General features: G+C 40.8%; 1 protein-coding gene across 5 annotated transcripts in view; it reads right to left on the minus strand.

The window, feature by feature from the left end:
• Positions 1–24,077, minus strand: part of KCNQ3 (potassium voltage-gated channel subfamily Q member 3) — a 193,119-nt gene that overhangs the window by 43,315 nt on the left and 125,727 nt on the right. The window contains exon 1 of one of the 5 annotated variants that reach the window (XM_088179420.1): positions 6,449–6,519. The exons of the other annotated variants lie outside the window; for them this stretch is intronic. Coding sequence (XP_088035546.1) covers positions 6,449–6,504 — 56 coding nt within the window. The 5' untranslated portion in view covers positions 6,505–6,519. Of the gene's footprint in view, positions 1–6,448; positions 6,520–24,077 lie in introns of those variants that run through there. 5 annotated transcript variants of the gene reach the window in all.

Genomic DNA, 24,077 nt, shown 5'->3' on the forward strand with positions numbered 1-24,077 from the left:
GTACTGAGATAAGGGTGACAGGAAAAATCCAAACATTTTGTGAGGCTACAAAAGGGCAGAGGGTGCAGGGAAAAACACTGAGAAACTTAGTGGAAGTCCTGGAAGAGAAGAGAAAAATCAACAATTCCTGCAGAAGGGACATTCTAAGGTTCCTCTCTTTGCATCCATGGATTTCCCTGCGTGCACACACAGAGCTCCCTGTTGAAATCCCTGTCTCAGTGCCATTATACAGCAAGGACAGGGTAGAGATGCCATGCTCAGTAAGCTGTATTGCACTTTTGCTCTGCTGTGATGGTACAAGCAGAAAAAAGTCCTCCATATGATGCTGAGGGAGACCCTAGGAAGTAAGGAAAGACCCCAAAAGAGCACTAGTCTAAGTGGCATACAACTGACCTGGCAGGTGATGAGGTGGTAGCTCAGAATGACACTTGTTCATTGGTGACAGAAGTGACAGACATTGTTCCTGGCACAGTAGGAAGCTGAGGCAGAAAAGCCCAAACCCTTACTCATGCCAGGCTTTTGATGACCTTGGGCTCTCACTGGCAGGAATATCTCTGAATGAGATTCACTGCTGTTTCCATGAGTTTGGAAAACTTTTAAAATCAAGATCAGGGCGAGGAAAGCTGTGTTTCACAGCAGGACATTTAGGGTATTAAAGAGCAGCTTTTATATCAGATGGTTCCTCTCCCCTCTCCTCCATGTACCAGCCAAACCATGATAAAGTTCCCTTGTCTTTCTTTTTTTCAGGCCCAGTCCTGAAAACTATATTCTTCTAAGCCCTGTTGACCACCATTGCCACCTTTCTTAGAGATTCTTGCACGCTGGTACATTTTGGGTCAGCAGTGCCAGACAGCAAAGACACCATCAATCTGTATTTTCTTCTTTCAGAAGAATGGCCTGACACATTTCCAAGGTTTGCTGGTATGAAACTTCAAAGCAGCCCAGAGCACTATGTTTCCCTGCCTGTGCTCTCTCAGCTTAGAAGACAAGAGTCATATACCAAGATTTCCCTCCTGGGACAAGTGTTAAAAGTGCTCCAAAATTCCTGGCATATGTACATTACTGGAAGAGACCAAGGCATCTTCTCACATGGGTGACTGAGTGGGGGACAGATGGCAGGAGCAAAGGAGAGGCAATGACAGCATTAGCTACCAAGGGGTTAGATGTCTCCTATTCCCCTGCAGCTTGAATAAGGATGGAAAAGCTTCTGACTTGCAATTAAATATCCTGAATTGCTTCATTAGTGGTTTTAAATTCTATTTTTACATTAAGTGAAGGACATAGGACTGAACTATTGTTTGGGGCTTTTATCTGCCATGACCAGAATGCCTATCCATGGGCTTATCTCTGGCTGGCAGCAAGCTGCTAATTGAGTTGAGACACACAGACTGTGGAACATGGTGAGCCATGCAGTGCAGAAGAGCAGGGAGAGCACAGAGCCAAACCACATCACCCAGCAACCCCAGCTGCAAAACCTGCAAATCAAATGAGTTGCAGAAATACTTCTGACAGGGCATTCTCCAAAATACATTTAAAAACTTGTGTGAAGCCATTTGAGGGTAAACCTTAAGATTCCTACATTTGTTTCTGTTAAATTTTGAAAAATAAAGTGCTGGACCTTTGAAAGACAGCCTGTAATTGAGTAGTCAAGTGCCCAGACTTCAGCAAACTCTGTAAAAAGTGAATTTAGATCATAGAAAGAGCCTAAGGTAAGACTAGCAAGACTATCAGTGCTTAAACATCTTGAGTAAAAATTCTAGGAAAATACCTTTTTAAATATCACCAAGACTGCTGTGTCCAGGGGGACAAAAGATCTAGGAGTCTACTTCCAAACATGACAAAATCTCAGGGGTACACAAGATTCAGGATGTCTCACAGGGACATACACTGATCTTCCCCACAAACCCTTCCTTGTTTCTTTAGAAAGGAGAGGAATGAGTTATACCTTCTGAATAAAGTTTCAGAAATCTCAAAAAAGCACAAAGGAGAGTAACTTCTGAACCCACAGTTGTGACTTCTGCCTTGATTGAACACAGTGTTGTGATATTTTCTACCTTCCCATTTGAAATCAGTGAAGATCAAAAGACTGTAGCAGACAGAGAAAACAAACAAAAACCCAAAGAGCCCACCCACCCTTTCTTCCACCTGACCAAACTCCTTTTTCTTGCAGGAACACACATCAAATATATTAGGTCCTCCAAAAGTGTCATACCTGAAAGTGAATTTCTAATGTGAAAGCAGTACTGTCCAGAAAAAGCTTCTGTAGTCTAATACAGTTACTAGGTAGGAAATTGATAAAAGTAATTTGGTGGTCAGACAGATTCTTACAATGAACTGAAAAGAGAATCTTTGTTTTTTATGCAAGACTTCAACCCATTTGGGAGTATTGATGGTTGGTGGTTTTTTCCTACTTTTGACCATACATTGCAAACCCCATGCCTTCAAAAAATGCCAATAATTCCAATCCAATGTAGCACTTCAACCATGTGGGATTGCCAATTGGAAAAACAAGTTTCAGCTGGGAGTGCATTTTCTTTGCCTGTGCCTTCTCAAACTCATCACAGAGTCACCCTTACATGAGAACATGAGTACTTTCTGCAAGGATCTCAATTCTCACCTGGAGTGGGACATTGAAAAGAAAAGCTGTATGGTGCCATTCCCAATGGACTTTTTAGCCTGGCCAAAGTTTTGCAGCTGTGTAAGGAAGAGGTGCATGGCTGCACATGACCCACAACAACACTGCCAGTACACTCCAGATCCAGGTATGCTGTTGTTCAGTGGGTTTTCCATTATGGGCAATGAAGGGTGTCCTGGTAATGCAGCTTCTGTGGAGCCAGACATATGGCTCAGTTTTCTCAGGTTAGGTAGGATCTCTGGATTTTCTGGCATTAACTCCAAGTGAGCCCTATCATTTTGCACTTGACGTGGTCACAGTTGTGCTTATGACACCCATGTGTCACTTTACTCAGGGCTTTCCAGCTAGAAGCATGAAGTATTGAAGCTAGAGTGGAAGATAAATCTTTTCCACATAGTGTTTAATCACTGCCTGACCTGGAGAAAATCAGACAAAGGTCTTTGCCATGAACTATCCAGTTGTTGGGGTTTTTTAAATCCATGAAGACTTTCTGAAATTTTTCTATAAGTGAAGAATTCAGAGTCATTACTGCAACTTAGATTATTTGACAACTCTGCATGTCAGCTTTTCTTACAATGTGGTCTGTAGACTATGACCCATTCACAGATCCAGTGGTGCTGCAAACAAATTCACTCCAATCAATCAGGGAAGGATTTCTTGTTGTGTAGAATGCAAAGAAGATGATCTGCCTCACTTTATCCACAGGGAGAGAAGAAGAGGAGAAAGGATCTGTGCTAAAGATGCAAGGACTGAACTTCATGGTACAGAAGCTATGGATAAAAAGCAGTGGTGGTGTAGAGGAATGCTTTTTCTTGGAATACACAAATTGACACAGGCAAAATACTGTGCTAATAGACCAAATTTCACTGGAAATTAAACCAGATTTTTTATCCAGTTTGACTTGATGCTGTTCCTATAAATCTTTTCTTACACCAGACTCTTCACCTTTGCTTTGTGCTCCATAGCAGTAGTTTGGCATTGATGATCAGTCAGACAAGGATTCACAGCTCTGGCTCATTTCCAGCATAATACCCCAGAGAATGGCATTAGCTGGAAGCCAGGGGAAGGCAACTGAATGCAGAATATTCTTAAGTATCTCCCTAGAACAGAACTGGAGATGTCTCAGAGGCTCTAGATTATCTCAGATAAAATAGTCATTTTTAAGCATATCAGTGTAGGAGCCTTATCTCAGTCTGATCCAAGGGATGGGCTTTATCCAGTAATGATGGACACCACGATACAAATCCACTCTCGTGCTGCTGCTCCATGGGGGAACAGATGTTCTTCCCCTAGGTTCTGTTCCATAATTCCAGCCCTGTATGGAGTCTCACAGTGCACTTGATGCATGTGACCCAAGTCCCAATTTTTTTGTTTTTTGAAGGAGATGGCTCCATTATACCAACCAAGAATGGTGTCAGAGTTCTGGCCTTGAGCACAGTGTGGGAACATATTGGGAACAGCCCAGTCACACCTTCCCCAAATGGCCAAATGCTTGATGCCAGTCCCTTTCTCTCAGTGCAGAAATGAAATCCCTCCCTGTAACTCAGCCTCACACCAATCTAACCACTGCCACAGGTCTTCTGTCTTTTAATACCTTTAATACATGACTTTCAAAATATATTTGAGGCCTTCTGATAGTTCTATATGAACAGTAGGATTTTTTTTTTTATATCTATTTGTTGGGAAGATAAAAGAGGGACAAAAAGTGGATTTTGACCGTAAAATGTCAGCTGCTGCCTCCATGGTTTAATGCATGATGAGATATGTCATCTGGATAGAAATGTGAGGGGGATGATCAGTGGTTTAAAGATAAAATCTTTTTTTAATAGTGGTTTTTTTCAACATCTTGCCTTTAAACTGATGAGACTATGTCAATAACTTTTAAGTTTTTCAGCAATGGTGCTTACATGGGCTGTGTTATGTGGAATTTCTGTAAGATCTGCATCTCCACAGGACAGAGCATTGAAGGGTCTCAGCTGCAGACCCATGGTGCTGATGGAGCATTGAGACCAGCACAGCAACAGCTGAAGTGTGGTGTGCAGATAAGTTTTTTGTGCTCCTTTCCCATCTCCAGTTCACATTCATTAGCAAATGATGAGTTGTGTTAGCATGGCAAATGATTCACAACCTCAATGGAGGTGACCTTTGGGTAAGCTCTTCGGAGGTCATTGTATCATCAGGACTTGGATTTATGCAATGGAATGGTATCATTAGCACACAGTATTTGTACCTATGTAAATCTGATGCTCTTTTAAAGTATTTTTGCTGGTTTGCATTACCATAAACAATTAATCAGCATTCAAAATTCAGAACGATCATCTGTAAGCATGTAACATTTCATTTGATGCCTGACGTTGAGGGCTTTGGAGAAGGTTATCAGTCTTTTCCAGACCTGTCCAATTTTATTCCTGAAATGTTTCACCAGCATCTTCAACAATGCTTCTCAACACAATGTATGATGGCCCTTTAGCTCAACTGGCTCGTTAATGTCTCAGATTTCATTATCCCTGTTTAACCTGACAGGTTCAAACAATGACAATTCTATCAAACCTTCAGGGAAAAATGGCAATATGGAAGGAGATATTTTTGTTTTTATTTGAAGAAAGAAATCTATTGAGTTGAATAAGTAAATTGAAATGGCAGCATATGTAAAGTACATTTAGAAAAATAGAAAAAAATGCAGTAATAAGAAGTCCTGCATGCAGAATACAAGCTAGCAAAACAGTTAAATCTGTGATAAGAAACTCTGTTAGGACTAACATGTTTGTATCCTCAAAAACCATTAATCTTTGTGTGTCTCCTAGATGGAACAGCTCATTTTACAGAAGGAAAGTTGTCTGTAACAGGGGAATACTAGGCACAGTGAGACACAGTCTTGACATAACTTTCCTATTACTTGACATCTATAGGAAAAGGAACTCCTATTCTTAATTCAAGTTTTGCTACTTTCTTCTGTTGTGTTATCAGTGCAGAGAGTGTCAGCATAATACTGAATCAATAAGAGTGGAGAGTTAAATCCATTTTCAGGTATAGCATGACAGATGTGACCAGCCAGCCAGCCAGTAAAGCTCACTCAGTGAGCTGAACAGCCCTCAGCTCCACAGGCAGTACCAGCTACATTAGTGGGACAGCAGACACTTAAATCATCTGTACACACACAGATATTTGGGTGCTTGATTTGAATATCCAAATCATGCCTTGAATCTCATCTCATGCAGGTGAACAGAAACAGAAAGTCTGGAGCAGAAAGTAACAATACTGGTGTTCTGCTCACAGTTTGCAGCACCTCTGCCAGTTCTGGATACTGGGGTGATGGGGAAGGTTTGCATTAGGCACATAGAGCTTTTCCCTTTATCTGTAAAATTAAGACTGTTGCAGAGGGATGAATTTCAGGCCTAGGTTTTTATTGACCCCTCAGATAACCATGATGGTTGACACAGGTATCTAAAGGGTGTGAAAAGTCAGGTTTTTCTCCCTTTACATCCCACCAGGACATGTCCAGGGATAGGGAGCTACATTTGCCATGTGGCTACAGAAAACATTAGTTAATGAACACTAGGCTTCAACTCTTTCCTTGGTGAAAGACCTACTGACTCAAATAATCCCTCCAGTAAATCAATTCTGTGATTAAATAGGGATCTTACCCTTGGTTATCTACAGCACTTGCTATACATTTGCATTTGGTATAATGTGGCTTGAAATTGTTCTCAACACTGATTATTTATCTCACAGGCTCTGTTTCAGGGGTGTTTTCTGAGTAGTCTTGATCAACAGGTTCATGACTGACTGTACATTGATTGTTCTATTGCTTACCAGCAGCAGTAGTCCCAAATAGTTTCAGAATTCTGGTCTGTCCTCAAGTAGTCCATATTCTTTTTAAACAGGAAATTAAGGAGCCAGTCTCAGGCAGTTCATCTGGGAGCCAAAATTAATAATGATTTGTTCTTAGAAATGCCTCCTCATACCATTTTTACACTCAAGTGTGGATGACTTCGATTGGTTTTTCACAGAGAAGACAACTATAAAAGTAAGAGTTTCCAAAGATAAAAAGTTTAGTTTCTCCTGTGAAGGAGAGTTTATAACTAGCTGGAAAACAAAAACAAAATAAAACAAAACAAAACAAACAAAAAACAACAACAACAACAAAACAAAACAAAAAACCAACAACAAAAAAACCCCCAGAAACAGGGGGGAAAAAGACAAAACAGAAACAAAACAAAAGAAAACAAAACAAAACAAAAAAACCAAGGGCCGAAACACCAGTAAAATTATAAGACCTGGTAACTACTAGTTTTCAAGTAATTTGAATTCTGGGGATGCTGTGGTAAGTTTAATGACAAAGCTAATTACTCACAAGAACAAAATTTGAAAGGGTTTTATGGTGAATGCTTCACATTAAATTACTGGCACTATTTTGGTCGTTGTGACATTTTAAAAACAAGCACATGGTTGTACTCAGATTGCTTGTAAGGCTATCAGATACATCTCAAGGTGCTTGCTTTAGGTGTACATTAAACAGATATAATGTGGCTGTGGATGCTGTTCTCTAACACAAGTGATTCAACATGCCCACAATAGAAAGCATGTAATTAAGTTCTGCACACACCATTACTGGAGTTATGGGGCAGACTAAGAAACATTTCACTCGTCAGAACCTTGAGAGAACTTGTGCTCCTTCTTCCAGCATGGATCATTATGTTCTTCCCTTCACAGGACAGAAGAATACAAAAGTGTGTGAAATGTTTCAAACACAGATATTGTTTCGCCAGGAATTTTGAGTCACTATCTTTATGCAAGAAATGTCACACAGTGCACAAAAGCAGGAGCAGCTTTTCCCTTGAGCCTGCACAGTAGAAATTAATAATGCAGTCCTCATTTTGTGCATTCTGTTGCATCTTTCAACCTTGCTCCACTGCTTAAACTCAAGTCACTTTTGTTCTTTCTATAATTATTTAATTTATGTGGAAGTTCTTTATGTTGGAGGATACAGTCATATAGAAAGGTTTTCTCACCTCCAGAAGTAGTTTCATTTTTCTGTTCTATTTATTTATTTATCCATTTCAATCTGTTTATTTATTTCCAGCACAGGTTTTTTTTATTAGTGCCCTAATTTACAGAGCAGGGAATACATTGCACATGCCTGTCTCTTCATCCTTTATTACAGCATTAACCTTTCCATTATCTGCTCAGAAGCAGGGTTTAAATGGCAACCATTAGATCCAGCAATGACTTCATCGGCTAATTTAGCAGTAATCCCAATCAGTCAGTTGATGGCCCACAGATCCAAACTTCATGAGTCAGATCATAAAAGAAGAAACAAGAAATAACAGCTAAAACCAGATTGAATTCAGGGGTTATTGGCTCCTCTCCACTTGCTTTTATGGTACAGCAAGTTAGCTAGATTGGAGTCACAAAATGCTCCTAATTGATAAGGTAGAAGTGCATCAGATCAGATTTTTTGCATGGATGAATTTCCATAATTACCTCCATTCAGCTGGGAACAAATAAAGTATAGATTAATTTTCTAAGATTCACACATAAAAATCCACATTTATTTCTTAGGTATATATGAAACATATCACTATGCCTTTGGGTGCTACCAGTTCCTATTTTAGAGTCAGCATGCATTGGTGTGGTTTGTATGCTCCTGCCTGCCCCCTCAGGTCCTCATCTCCCCTTCATCCACGCCACCTGCAAGATGACAAATTCTTCTCTGTCAGAGAAGTTTAGTGCCCAATGGGAACTGAGAAAACTTGAAATCTTAAGCTGGAAAGATTCAGATAACCTTAACTCTACCTTTCTGTCAGCCTTGTGGGCTGGATCTCATCACCTTGGCAATACTGGGTTTAGGGGGAGTTCAGGCCAAGTGAATCATTGAACCAGTCTTCACTAAGCTGTGAAATTTACATTGACATCCCTCTAGTTACTATGTGATGGGATTTCAATCCCAGTGAGGAAAAAAAAATTAACTGCGATCCCTGAGAACAAGTTTGTGTACACATAACCTTAAAACCTTACTTTGAAGCTGAAGAACCAAATCTGGTAAAACAGCAAGCCATACTATCACAGGTACTTGTTAGTACCTCTAACTTAATTGTACAGTGTTTTAGTATGAGACTGGCAGGATTAATGAGTCTATCAAGGGCATTAAGACAAATGTAGCTAAAGTGGAATGGGTTAATTTTTTATACTAAGAAGCAATTAATTAATATGATGGCACAAAATCCCGGGTTTTCACAGTTAATCTGCTCCCATTATCATTGTAGCCTAGTTAAAGAAGGCTCAGGTATTTCTACATCTAACTGAAACCTGTTCTATATTTGTATTTTTTGTTTCTTAGAAGCAGTATATATACAAAGGCCACCATTTAAGGAAAGTAATGACAGCTTGAGCAGAAGTGCAATAAAATCCAGGAAGTCTTTGATGCACAGGACGACACACTTTTACATCTTGCTTCCATAGTCTGATTTAAGCCAAGCAGCAGATTTGGCACCAGGGAGGGATATTTCTGCATTTCACTCTGGCATCAAGCATTGGCTTAGGCCTGGATATTTTCTTTTCTTTTTCCTAGAACATAAGGCATCGTCTATTTCTTAGGCTAATCTGGGAGTTGTTTTATTATAGCAGGAAACAATTAGTGTCTCACTCTTGAAATGCTTGGTTCTCAGTACAGGCCTTTTCCATTTTTCAATGCTTCAGGCTCATTGTGGAGGTAACTGTCATTGTTCTGGTGAATGCAGTGCATAAGTAGATTGTCTCTGATATCATCTGCAGAAAATACTTAATTTTATGTAACTGCATGTGACTAAAGCTGTTGGTCCTTTGCAATGAAAGAGAATCTTCATATCTTGGAGCCTGACCATGAATGGTCAGACGTGCAAAAGGGGTTGTAACTCCTGCACATGCAGTGGAAGACAATTGAAATAAATCCAGAAAGATCAGAGAATCATAGAATATGCTGAGTTGGAAGGGACCCATCAGCATCATTGAATCCAGCTGCTGGCCTTGCACAGGGCACCATGACAATCACACCATGTGCCCAAGAGCATTGTCCAAGTGCTCCTTGAACTCTCTCAGGCTTGGGGCTGTGAGCACTTCCCTGGGGAGCTGTTCCAGTGCCCAAGCACCCTCTGGGTAAAGAACCTTTTCCTGATATCCAGCCTAAACCTGCCCTGACACAACTCCAGGCCATTCCCTTGGCTCCTGTCACAGGTCACCAGAGAGAAGAGATCAGTGTCTGCTCCTCCTTTTCCCCTCATGAGGAAGTTGTAACTGCAATGGGGTGTCCCTGCAGTCTCCTCTTCTCCAGGCTGAAAAATCCAAGTGACCTTAGCTACATCTTTTATGGCTTCACCTCAAGGCCCTTCAGCACATCATGGCCTCCTCTGGATGCTCTCTAATCACTTATTGTGGGGTTTTTTATTGTGTCACCCAAACCAGCACACAGGACTGCAGGTGAGGCCCCAGTGCAGAGCAGAGCAGGACAATCCCTCCCTTGCCTGGCTGGTGATGCTGTCCCTGATGTTCCCCAGCACAGGGCTGGCCCTCCTGGCTGCCAGGGCACTGCTGGCTCATGGTCAACTCACCACAGACCAGGGCGCCCAGGTCCCTTTCCACGGTGCTGCTTTCCAGCCTCTCATTCCCCAGTCTATCCACACATCCAGGATTGCCCCATCCCAGGTGCAGAATCCAGAACCTGCCCTTGCTAAACTTGATGTGGTTGGTGATTATCCATGTATCTGATTTGCTGAGGTCTCTCTGCCCTCAAGGGAGTCAATAGCTCCTTCCAATTCAGTATCATCACCAAACTTCCTCAGTATAACTCCAGGTCCAAGATGCACATCTATATCCCTATTCTATTTTCCTACACTTCCTTCAATTTTACTGACCAGCTCTTCTCCCTGGTTCACGGAACCAATATAAGAAACTGATGTGTGAGCACAGGATGTAAGTGAAAAGTACTAAATAAAGGAAGCAGACATCAGTAACTTAATTTTCCTCCTGTCAGTTTTAAAATAATTTTTGATGAATAGGGAGAACATCTTTTCATGTGAGCTAAAAATATTACTGGAAATTAAATAGGGTTGTAAAGATGTTAAATCTGGAAAGCATATTCAATCATTATAACATCAGTTTTAGCTCCGTTTTGAGCTCAAAACCTCAAACTAAACTTAACTTTGGAGCCCTCACAACCTCTCTGGAGCGTATTCTGGTTGCTATATTTATAGACAGTGTTATATGAATGTTCTCTCTTTATGTGCAGCTATTCAGGAGATATCGAGGCAGTGGGTTGTACTCCGGAACACATCTGCTTGATGCACCAGCATTATGGAGTCAGGAAGGTTTAATTTAGCAGCTTTAACTGCATACATTGTTCACAGGGCTTAGATGTGAGCAACAAGAAATTATTTAATTCTTTTTAAACATGAATACCAAATTACTTTTGGGAAACTTTGTATGTGGGAGTGAGCACGTGCATGTGTATTCTGAATTTATTTTCTGGCAACTAAACATCTTACAGGCATTGGTTTGCTATTTCAAGGAGAGATGAAATCCAAACTACCTTGATTCTCACCCCTATCCTAAAGAGAATTTCCCAGAATGCTTGAGGAAATCTGGCAAATAAAATTATTAATTGATTTTTTAAGTGTTTTTACTCTTCAGCAAAAAAAAAAAAAAAGAAAAAGAGACAGACTGAACACCTGTGCTTTGGGGAATGAAGCCTAGAAAGAAACATTTGGGAAACTTAAGAAAGAGTATGAAAGAAAAATAATCTTAGGCTTATAGAAATTACTGGCAAAACTCTTGGTGACTTCAATCATTAAAAGACCAGAGCTCAAAGCATGAGCCCAAGAAGGGAAGAAAAGAACAGTGCAATGATGAAAGATAGTAGGCACAGAGAAATGGTGACAGCAGAGAGCAAAACCCAAAGCCAAACTCTTTCATGTGAAAATCTCCACACTTCAATGACCTAAGCACTTCTGATGTCTGGTAATTTCCCTCTTTGGGGAAGATGGCCCCAAACCTACTGTCACTGTGCACTGAACTCAAGATGTTCAAAGTTGCTGATTATTCTTCTTTGAAGTTTTCTTTTTTTTTTTTTTTTTAGCCTATCTGCTGTCAGCTAAGGAATTTTTACCCCACCAGTTCTGAGTACCTATGCCTCTGGTGACTGGAGGAAGCCTTAAAGAGAGATCTTACAACTGTAAAAAAAATTGTTCATTGTAATAACTTGGAATATAGGCGATAAATTGAGGTGCCTTTAGCTAATGCTTTAGTTTGAGGTGTTTTCCAACAGAACAGGAGAAACCTACTAGAGCAATTAAAGGCTCAGGGAAGGGAAGCTGACAGGATTTAGCTAAGGTTTTATTAGAAGAATTAGTTTTGAATTTTACAGTGTCAGTTCTGAAGGCCTGGGGCTTTAATCCTGCAAAGACTTTACCATGCAATCTGTGCTGGATGTTGCACCATGATACATCATTCCCTGTTTGCAGCACAAATTATTTTCCAATTGAGATTTCTGAAAACTTTGAAAAAAATAAAGCATATGATTCAGCTCCCATTGATCAGCTGAACTACACCAAGCTGCAAAGCTTGTGAGGATGTAATCTTTTGGGGGAGTTAAATTTTAACAGACTGCTGGGGATATTTTTGGTTTGTCATGTGCAATCTGGCTGTAATCTCATTGGTACCCACTGAGAAGTCAGAAAGGATGATGTCTGTGCTGGAGCTGCTGGTGAAAGGTTATTCTTAATTTTGATCTGGCAAGCGAGTTATCAGCCATCATGAATGACAAGATTCCTTCTCCCACTCAGCCAGTGATGAGCAGACTTTAAAACCTACTGCCTTAAGAAAGCATAATTACAAAGCCATTTCAAAGTCAAGGTTAAAAACCTGAGATGCTTTATAGCCCCTTTGTAGGAGAATATGAAATAGCATTGTATGCTTTCCTCTTTGCCTCCATTAACTAATTATCTAAAAAAAACCTCAGCAGTTGTTGTTCTAGGAGGAAACTGACAGTTAAAGACTGAAAAGAATATTTTACCTTAAACTGGAGGGAGAAGAGTGTTAAAAAAAATAAGAGGTTTCAGGCTATTTTTGGCAAAATCAAGCCCTGGATCAAATTGTCTGGCAACACAGTGGAGTTACCATAAGTAACGAAGGAGGCCACCAGATGCTGAAAAGAGCTACTTACAAGTGGATGAAGCTTTATGTTAATTTAAAATGTGGTGATTCAATAAACAATGAATTTAAAATGCAGTGATTCAATAAACAATGGGGATCATCATTTCACAGGTTTGTGGGATGGCATCCCACCACAAACTAACAAAGTTTTCCATCAGTATCAGTGCTGATATGAAATTGTGTCTGTTTTCAAAGCTAGAGCAAACTAAAGGAAAAATAAACAAAAAAATTATTTCTTAAGTAAAATCTTCCATTCACCCTCAAGGAAATGTTAAAGAGAGGATCATTTGATCTAATCATATAATGTGAGCAAATCTCTGAAAAACAGCTGCAGCATGAAGAGGGCATCAGTGTTAACTCTCCAGCATGGGCATTAATGTCTAATGATTAGCACTCATGAAAAGCACTTTGTTGCACATGCAAAACCCAGTTGCTAAGGGGACCTGAAAACTATTTAAAGCCAGAAAGTGGCAGGCATCCTTATGCAAGCTCAGTGTTATGCTGTCTCTGCAATCTTCTTTAATGCAAGTATTTGTGGTGAGAAGACTGAAGCTGAGTAAGATCTCTGCTGTCTTGCAGGAAATGATGGAAGAAAGGAAGAACAGGACATTAGAGTGGTGTACAGATAGGTCCACATTCAGAGTGAGACCCTGGCTTCTATAGACCAAGGTGCCAAAATGAAACAACTACATTTATTCAATATGTCCACGTTCAAGACATCTAAACCCTACTGCTGATGAAGACATACCTAAATTCTGTGTGCTGCATGCCCTGCTGCTTTCCACAGACTGACAGAAGGTTACTTCACCTGCCTGATGTTTACTTGCTGATGACAAGGAAGAGACCTCAAGTAGGAACTGAAATTGTCGTCCCACACAAATACAGGCCAGAAGCTTTACAGTTACACTTATATAAAATAATTTAAAGTGCTTGACTCTAATCACAATTTTTTTTTTTTTTTTTTTTGCTTTCTGGTATCAGTCTGATGTCTGACTGCAAGCATACTTAAAGCACTGTGCCTCAGTAATTTATTCTAGCAGACAGAGAGCTGAGGGGTAACTTCATGTACAGCCTTCTCAGTGCAGTCTGGCAGTGGTCTTGTGATTCCCATAGTTCTGAAATACTCCACAGAGGCAGGATCCAAAACAAGGGAGGTAACATTTCTATTATGAGGTTTCTACTGGAGCTGTGTTAACAGTAACTCAGTAAATTAACTCTGCTATCATCTTCACAATTCTCCTGGGTGATGTCAGACCACACCTAGGGCTGCTTTCCCCTGAGTTACACAGGCAGCCACAGCATGCAGCACAAATTAAGAGTTTGGCTGAAGGAAACTTCAGGAAGTACAAATTTTCAAAGGTTACAGGCCAATATTTCTGGAAATTTCAAGGACTCCTTGTGCTAACGAAACTTTAATTAAGGGAGGCTTGTTGAGACAGTGCTGAACTGTGAGGGTAGTACTAAAAATTCATTAAGAACATAAATGCCTGTTCAGTGTTATTAAGAAACAATGTCTTGGTAATTTCCTTTGCAGGGTATATTATTGAATTGGAGCAGGTTTACAATCTTGGAATATTAATTACCTTGCACTAATGCTGTCAATACCAAACACAGACTGGTGGGCTTTCACAGAGCAACTGGTCTCTTTATGCAACCTAAACTGAAGCCATCTATTGCTTTCCCATGTTCCCACTTAGTGTCTGATTTCAGCCACAAAGTCTGACAGCCAAAAGCAGGAATTTATTAGATCAGTGTTATTTGGTGACAACCATGGTGGATTTTCTAAAGATGCTGTTCATTAATGACAAATGAAACCCTGCCATAAAGCAGTCGCTGGTTCACAGCACAAGGAGGAAGTGTATGCACAGCAAGGGAAATGACCTCTCCCCCACTGCTCCCTCCCCAAATGTCACATGGCCCAAATGGTATTCACCAACACAGCCCGTTTTGATGACCACAGCTCCTGTCCCACTTCCAGGAGCACTTATCCTCCCAAGAGATGGGGTAAAAATCATCTCTGGGACATGGCCTGTTAGACAAAGCAGAAGGACGTCCTTGGGGACAAGTTAATTTCTCCAGTCCTGCAGACTCCTAGGCTGAGTATGTAAAAGGGGATACTGGCAACAACATCACAGATAACTTCATCACAAGGAAAGTTGAGTTACTTTTGGTTATGTAAGGCCACATCAAAGACAGCCACCCTTGAGTGTCATTGTGTTCTGAGACTGACCTTTCTCCATCCCACCGAAGTGATTCTGGCACTATGAATACAGAGGTAAAACAACATCTAGTGTACAGTGGCTGCTGTGACCTTTCTGAAGGAACAGACCAGTTTCTGCCTCCCTGAGAGCTGTGACTTGCTCCCCCCCTCTATGACAGTCTGGAACCCACTCCTGTTGGTCCCCAAGTCCCCATGAGCTCCAGTCTATAGCCAAGGTTTTAACACAGCAAGGCAGGATGAACTTTGCAAGGTGGTAGTCTACATTTGTAATCTTCCTCCTCTGGACGTTTTCTCTTCCTTGGCAAGTCCTCATTTCTTGCTGTGTGTTTCTCTAGCAGTCTCCTAGCCTGAATCTGTTGGTCGGTTTCTCTAAATCCCTTTAGCCTCGGCTTTGTCCAGAAGCTGCAGAGCATAAAACATTACATCCCATCACAACCACAACTCAGAAGTGATGACAGCTCTAGAGAGCATCTCAGCCTGTAAACCTATATCTGGCATTTAGAATTCATTTTATGTTATCTTTACACTGCAGACCAAGCAGCAATTTTAATACATGAGTAAACACAGATTCAACACACCAAAGGAGAAAACATTCTCCTGGGATGTACACAAAGGACAGTTTAATGTGTTTTTTTGCCTCTAAGGCTTTTCAGTGCCAAAAGACCTTGAAATTTATCTTTAACTGCCCACTGCTTTTTTTTTTTTTTTTTTTTTTTTTTTTTTTAATCTCTTGCTTGTGCCATCCCACCCTGAGGACACGCTGTACACTACAAAGAGATACAGAGTTTATCCCAGAAAAAAAACAAACCAACAAACCAAACCAAAACATTTTGCTCAGGAAAACGAACCCAAACCAACAAGATATCTCTCCAGCAGCTCCTTTCTCATCTTAGCAAAACATTGCTACCACTTTCAAAGCATCTAAATGAATCCTTCCTAGTCTTCTTAAATATTTATCTATTTACCTTTCATTTTAATATACAGCCTTCTGACTCTAAGAGATTAAACACTTAAAAGGATGAAGCCTGCCCTCACCTACCAGTTCTCTTGGGATAATCACCATTCCAAACCTACTGGGAAAGATACACCACTGTGGTTTCAGGTGGACTGATTCAGACCCTTGAATGTGCAACTTCTCTCTCTCCTTAGGTTGCAGCATTTTATTGACTTTTGGTGGTTAGCTGAACAGGCTGAATATCTGTGTGTCTCACTGAAAGTTAAATCCAAGAATATATAGTGACAGAAGGTCTAATACATTAATAAATAATAGCTGTGCAGAGGAAGGTAGGAATTCAACACCTTCTGCAAGTACTGACAAGGGTAAAAGCAGTGCCACCAGGCAGCCAGGATGAGCCACTCAGTCTGACAAGCTGGAGAGCCAAGGGCATGGTGTAGGCACCAAGAAATGACCAGTGTTGCCTGATGACAGAAACTCATCCTTAGTTAATGAAATGTTATGGCTGAAACAGGTGTCTTAAAGGCATTTTGGTTGTTCTGTGTATCTCTCAAGGAGGCTCCAGAAGTGTGTTAATGGTAAGATAGCGTGAGCCAAATAAATGTCAAAGTTAAATACTTTGTCACTTGCAGTGGTGGATTGGCTCCAAGAGATGATACAGCTGGACCTGCCTTGGCTCCTGCAGACAGTGCCTGGTGCTATGTGAGATTGGCAAAACCAAGAGTCCCCAAACCAGACAACCAAAAATAGAATTGCAACTATCTTCCAAATCCATTCCTAGCACTGTAAAGGACAAAGGCTTTGAAATGATGAAATTCCTTTCCAGTCGCAGCACTATTTTCTGTGTCAGCCATCTGTTGCTCTCCTGCTTATCCCAGGGAGCTGTGCCAGCTGCCTGTGCTGCACAACTCCCCACTGAAGGGCTGTAGCCCAGGGGTAGGGAAAAGGGAGAGGCAAGGAGGACCAGCCCAGAGAGGCTCTGGGACCAACCACAGACCCATCCTCAAGGTGGGGGGAAATGCTTTCAGTTCATATTTCCCTTTAGAAAGTTTGGGGCATCCACCACTGGTAAACTAATTTATAAATTTTGGATGTTTTACTATTTTCTTTGTTGCCTAATCCAAATTTTAAAAAAAATATTAAAAAGAAAAAAAAAAGATTTGGACACCCATTCTGGAGGATATCTTTTTTTTTAATTGTTTTTAGTATTTTGCTGGAGTAAACAGTAATGACCTTGACTGTAATGACCAGTGGCTACCTGAGTGTCTGGAAGACCAGTCACAGTCACAGTCACAGTCAGGGTTGGTCAAACTGGTTGTGGGCAGACTGAGGAATGAGATGATGGAAAACAGCACCGTGGAAAGGGACCTGGGGGCCCTGGTCAGTGGCAAGGTGAACATGAGCCAGCAGTGCCCTGGCAGCCAGGAGGGCCAGCCCTGTGCTGGGGGACATCAGGGACAGCATCACCAGCCAGGCAAGGGAGGGGATTGTCTTGCTCTGCTCTGAACTGGGGCAGCCTCATCTTGAGTATTGGGCACCACAATATGAAGATATTGAGCTATTAGAGAGCACTCAAATGGGAGCTATGAAGATGGTGAAGGAGGGACCATATGAAAGACATGGAGGGGAAGCTGTACGAGCAGCTGAGTTCACTTGGATTGTTACACCTGCAGGAGTGGAGACTGAGGAGAGACCTCATGAGGGGGGAGAGAGGCGGGCAGTGATCCCTTCTCTCTGGTGACCAGTGACAGGACCCAAGGGAATGGCCTGAAGCTGTGTCAGAAGAGGTTTAGGTTGGATATCAGGAAAAGGTTCTTCACCCAGAAGGTGCTTGGGCAGTGGAACTGGTTCCCCAAGGAAGTGGTTACAGCACCAAGCCTGAGAGAGTTCAAGCAGTGTTTGGACAATGCTCTTAGGCACATGGTGTGACTCTTGTGGTGTCCTCTGCAGGGCCAGCAGCTGGATTCAATGATGCTGATGGGTCCCTTCCAACTCAGCATATTCAATGATTCTGTGATTCTGTCTGATTCTTGATGAACAATTACTGCTGTTCACATGGTACTGACCACCGTCAGAAGTGTTTCTGTGTTCTTCACCTTAAAAAAAAAGATTATTTCAATATTGTCATTGTAACCCAATTACACCCCATGTCAGAGCAGAACAAAAAGCAAATGTGATTTTGGCTTCAAGCCTGCCAGCATTGTTCAGTGCTTCAGTGATTTTATTTCCCCTAAGTCAGCAGTATTTAAATTTGTCTGTACATAATTCCTTGTAGTTTATTCATATCTCAACAGCTGGATTGTGGCACTCTGCCCTCCATTGTATCAGTGTAGGCTGAGCAACACAGAGCCACTGTGCCTCAGAGACCATCTACTGATTTATAGCTCGCTCAGGCAGAATTTATTTTGGGATGACACAGAGTGGAAGATCCATTGCCAGTGCCCATCTGACAGGATCAGGAAAGCAGCCAGTGCCTAGTGCTTATGTGGGACAGGAAAAACTCCACTTACACTGAGAAAAAACCTGGCAAATGAAGGTTATTTTAATGTAGCCAAAATGCAGACCAGAGGTCTAAACAATTGCTTAAGCCAAAGCAATGGGTGCATCATTGTATAACAGGTATCAGCAGGGCATGCATCCACAGCCCTCTGCAGTTGTGAAATAAAACATTCTAGCTGAGAGCAGAAACTTCTGAACCATGGTACCATTAGTGATTTCAGCCAAAGCTTTGGCTTTGGTAATAGCTTTGCCTAGCTGGAAATTATAGTAATGGTCTTTATTGTTCTCTGGGTTAGAGAGTGTCTTTAATGTCAGTCTACAGGGTTACATCTCAGCAGATTAATCTAAATTTTTACATGTATGTATATAAACTTCCCTGTAGCCACCAAAGGAAAGCTGTCCAGGGTCAGTAAAGAATTTCTGGTTCTTAATTCTACTGCAGATGGTTTTCCTTAGCCTCCATTTACTCATTTGTGAAATGGAAATTCTATGATTTAACTACATTTCAGACCAGTTAAATGGTTGCAATTTCAGCAACCTGAAATCAGGAAACATATCAATATTATTGTTGTTAGCAATGCAGGATAAAACAAAAACAAAACAGCAAAACAAACAAAAAATCCCTACACCTTTTCTTAACTGGAGGACTGTGGCAACTTAAAAAGTTGCTGGAAAAAGAAGTCCTGCCTATTCCCCTTCCATACTGAACTCACACACTGTTAAAATCATTCTCTACATTCATCAGCCCTGAGGAATCCTCTTCACAGCACCTGTAGGAGCCCTCTGGTGTATTCCCAGCATCTAAGCATATGGGCTGAGAGTGTGTTTGTGCTTCAGCTCCTGAGGGCACCATGCACAGAGATAAGGGACAGTGAGACTCAGCACCAGCTGTAGCCAACGCTGTTCAGGCAACTCCCCAGTTTCCTCTTCTCATGTATTTTCAGCAGCAGCAGCAGAACAGTAACCCCTGGGTACCACTTTCCAGCTCCCATTCTGACTCACTGCCTGACCCCAGACAAGTCAGTTAACCTCACTTTGCCATTTTATGCCTGAGCGTTAAAAGAGTGCAGCAGTCACCCTCCTCTTCTGGATGTTGCAAAGCTTTGGCAATTCGTACTTGTCAACTGCTTTGGGATCCTTAGACAAAAGGAGCTAATGGATCAATATGAATATTTATGAGAAAGCCAAACCTATATGAGTATTTATAAGAAAGCCAAACCTATAACATAATGCATGCAAGTTGAATGCAGCTGCATGCACTTTGCTGGACAGCATTGGGCCACTGGGCTTATTTCTCTTCTTTTTGTACTGGACCATGATTGCAATATTATGCCATTTAACAAGGACTATACTTGGCACTGGTTTTCACAAAAAGAAATTATTACCTTGATATTCATGATACCCTAAATGTTGCCCAAATTGTTGCATGTAACATTTTGCAGAGGCACCTGGGCATCTTCACATCCCTGCAATATATGTTCTTTCCCATCTTTTACAGTAAGTCTTTCCTTCTTTGATCTGAAACACCATTAGTCAAATTTTTATTGTTTTAGGAAAAGTCTTATTTTCATAAAACTTTGTGCAGTATTCAGTCCTGCTTAACGACTGACTGTAAGGTATGGACAATTATCTAGAGGGCTAATTGCATACATTATGATTCCAGCTTCATAGGGCAAATTTCTGCATGACTGCAAGAGAACCATGTCTTCTTGAGTGCCTCTTTTGGTAACAGAAGTCAACAGGAATGTATGAGAGATTTCTTTCAATAAATCAGTCAATAAAGAGAGATCTGTAAGAGTTGCTTGCCTGAGTCAGAGCTATGCTCCTGTTGGCTTCAGAGAGCACTATGTGCTTCAGAGAATTGTCTCTCTGCCCTCCATCATGGGTGCAGTACCACAGCTGCTAGGTACAAAGACCAGGCTATTTGCCTTTGTAGCTTTCCTTTATGCCCAGCCAACCTAACTTTAACAGACTAGGAGCAAAGAAGGTGGCAAACATTGAAAATAGGCTTTTGTAAGTAGGAAAAAACTGGGAACTCATCAGAATGAGAGATGTCTCCATGTACTTTTTACAGTCTGGTCACGTTCTCCAATTGCTCTGGTGATTTGTACTTAATCACAGCCATTCTCCTTTGCTTCCCATTCCACTCCCCTCTTTGGCTTGGGGATGAAGTCACAGGCTAAGCCTGTGATGATAACAGTCAATGACATAGTTATAGGCAGTATTTTGGTCTGACTGTAATGATGGCAGATCTGCAATTTTACTGCAGGATCAAACAGGAGGAACTGAGCAGGCTACAAGAGGGAAAACCTTCATATATTTTAAGGCAACCAGTTCCTTTATATCCTGTTAGAGGATAAATATTGAAAATACCAAAAAATTAGAAGGGAACACTAGGGAGAAAGACATTTCTGAGTGTGGGATATAATGTGCTTTAGGGATTTATGGGAAGCTAGAGCCCATTCGCCCATTCCTCCAGGCACTCTTTTTCAGTCTAATTCAGCATAAAGAAAAGTACATGCAACTTCAGAATGATGTAATGCATCTGCATAACTGAGCACTGCATTGTGAAAAAGCATTCAGTGTAATGTTAGGGATATTCGATGGAACCATTTCCACTATTAATATTCACTAAGGATTCCTAGAATTAACTATAATTACTGAGGGAAAGGGCCTAGATATGGCTGAGCACAGCTCAAAGAAAACATCTGTTCAGTGCTCTGTGCTGGGCAACCACAAGCATGGTGTTAAGCTGCATTAGGAAAGGACAAGGCAACAAAATATGAAAAGAGGCAGTTGAAAGAGAGCTGAAATAATGAATGGCTCCAAATTAAAACCCAGTTATAAATTCTACTGCTGACCCGTAGAGAGAGGAGACCTGCAGAGTATTCACCCAGAATTACCTGACTGTATGATTCTAGAGGATCTTGTGAAACAAGACCAATCTCTATTTTTATCCCAGAAAAACTCCCAGAATTTACGTTGATAAGGAGGGAATGTATCCTGTGAACAAACTGATATGTCACAGTATAGCTGTTTTGCAAATCAGACCCCTAAAAGCAAACTCCCCACACAAAGGAGGAGTGTGAGGGATTGCAGAATATTCTTTCATTTATTGCAATAAAAGAACAATATGGGGAGCCCCACAGCAATACTTTTTTATTCATTAATAGATTCGTCACAACATGGCAAACAAAGCTTATTGTTTGTCAGGGGGTTCTAGCTGAATAATTACATCTTTTTAGGATTTCTGGTGCCTTGAATGTATACCAGGTCTAACAGTCTTGGGAGGCTTCACCTACACAGTCTGTGGCATCCACCAATGTCCTAGGCATTCTTGAATGACACTGTTTAGACCTGTCTTCCTGCTTCTAAACTGATTAGGAAATTTCTTAACCTTGATGGCACTGGGATTTTTCAGTCTGACAGGTTATGAGATTAAAAGACCAGTGAGCAGTGAGGAAAATTACAGAAAAACAAAACAACTGAGGGAAATAAATCCTTTGGGTCATTACATCCCTCCTACCATAAGATGTCACATAATCCTGTGCAAAAGCAGGTCAGACTGCATCTCCATTGCTGTGATCATCTCTCCTCTGGTGCTTCTGATCCGAGAGCGTCACATAATCTTACTCCTTAATTAGTCATAACCCTTCTTGTTTTCAGCCTAAAATAATCATGAGCAATATATTCATATTTGGTTCTGCCAGCACTGTCCTGTCTGCTAACAACTGTGTTTGCCTCCCCAGTGATCACACACTGATGTATTGAAAGACAACATATATTTCTGCAGCCTCCACTTTGCTGAAATTAAACAAGCTGACTCAGTGTGTCTCTCCTCATAAGAAAATAATCTCTCGGTTTTGTCATTACCCTGTGGTCCACCTCTGCACCTGATCTAGACTGAACTTCTCTGCTCTGAATATGGCCAGATTCTTACATACATATGTAAGTTTCTATCTTTCCCAGTTTCTATCTTTCTGGAAATTTTTGAATGAAGTTGGGCATCCTTTGCACATGTCTGCCGGCCTCTGGAAAGCAAAACTGATTTTCTGAGCTGCCTTTTGTTTAATTTCTAAAAGTTCCACATGGACCTCAAATAAAAAACCACGTTTGCAGTGTTTTAGATCTTAGTATCTTAACAATACTTCTTATCTCTGGGAAAAAAAAATGATGTATCTTACAACTGCATTTACTCTTTCATAGTCACATTACATTTTCTGTTTACCTCTGTCGTTTAAAAGAAAAAACTCTTACAGTTCTGTCTGTTGCTGAGGCCAGGGTGCCAGCTGGTATCTGCACAGACCATTTGACATTTCTCACCATTTGACTACAGGGAACATGCTGGCTATTCCTCCTTCAGTTTGATAGATTTCCTGAAAACACTCATATGACAATCAATATGCCAGTTTTTCAGGATTCTGGGACAAAGAGTGTGGTGCTCTCCTAGATGTCTCTCAGCATTCTTTGAATTTTGTTTCAATATTGGATCTGATAGCTTCGTCTATCATGTATTTATTTTGTATTTTCTTTTAGATTTTGTGGCTCTTTGCTCACTAATTAAGGAAGAAATTGGAGTTTGGCGCAAAGAGATACTTGCAGAGACATGGGATTAGAATCTGGTGCTCTCAGCCAATAATAATATGTGAAAAGAGAATTTTCTTGTAGTACCTCAAAGCTGATGGGTTATTTCAAGACTTGTTAGGAAGCATAATTGTCATCTTGTCTCTGTTCCAAATTGGAATAGATAATCAGTAATAATCCAGTGATGAAGAGAGCTACAGAACTGTGGCCTTTGGAGTACATTTGAAATTAATTTTAATTTAACTTTTCCTCAGGGACAGTTCTGGTTCCCTTGGATCTAAGATGGGGTTAAGAGTCAGGATTTGTGGTCCTTGTTTCAGTTTCTGATAGTGAATCAAACATTCTCAGAAAACCTAGTGAGCCCAAAGTATCAATTTAGAAGCAAAATCAATTATCTAAGGTGTTCAAATTATTAAATGCATTTTGGTTATAAAGGCCAAGACATATTTATTTCCTTCTTGCTTCTTTTATACTGAGAGTACTATGTTGGATAATCCTTCAGAGAATTTAGTGAATAAAATAAAATATGATTATTTCTAAAAAAGATGCTCTGAAAAAACCAAAATTCACAGAATTGTTCCATGGATGCAGAATGACATTGTGAGCCTTCTTGTCATTTAGGACTTGATTATACTACTGGTCTGAAGGATCCTTCCTTCACTTAAAAATGAAGAAATTAAAGTATAAGAACATGTGAGTTTCCATTTGAAGGGTGAACCAGAAATAGAATATACTATTCCATATTTACACATTCAGTACCGTTCTGTGAAACCTCTTTAGTAGTGTTCAAAAAGAGCAAAAACCCAAAAGATGATTTTCACACATCTTCCCCAGCACATAAAGGAGAGCAGTTCTGTTCTAGTTTAAGAATGAAATGTCTCTGTTAAGCCAAAATGTTTTATACCTGTGTGGTGCGTTGACTTGGGAAGAAGAAACTCAGAGAGAAGTTGTCTCTATGAGGGCTTCCTCTGTGGGTTGATTGGCACCATTGAGGGCTG

Source organism: Sturnus vulgaris, chromosome 1, assembly GCF_052056855.1.
Source record: "Sturnus vulgaris isolate bStuVul1 chromosome 1, bStuVul1.hap1, whole genome shotgun sequence".
Taxonomy (NCBI): domain Eukaryota; kingdom Metazoa; phylum Chordata; class Aves; order Passeriformes; family Sturnidae; genus Sturnus; species Sturnus vulgaris.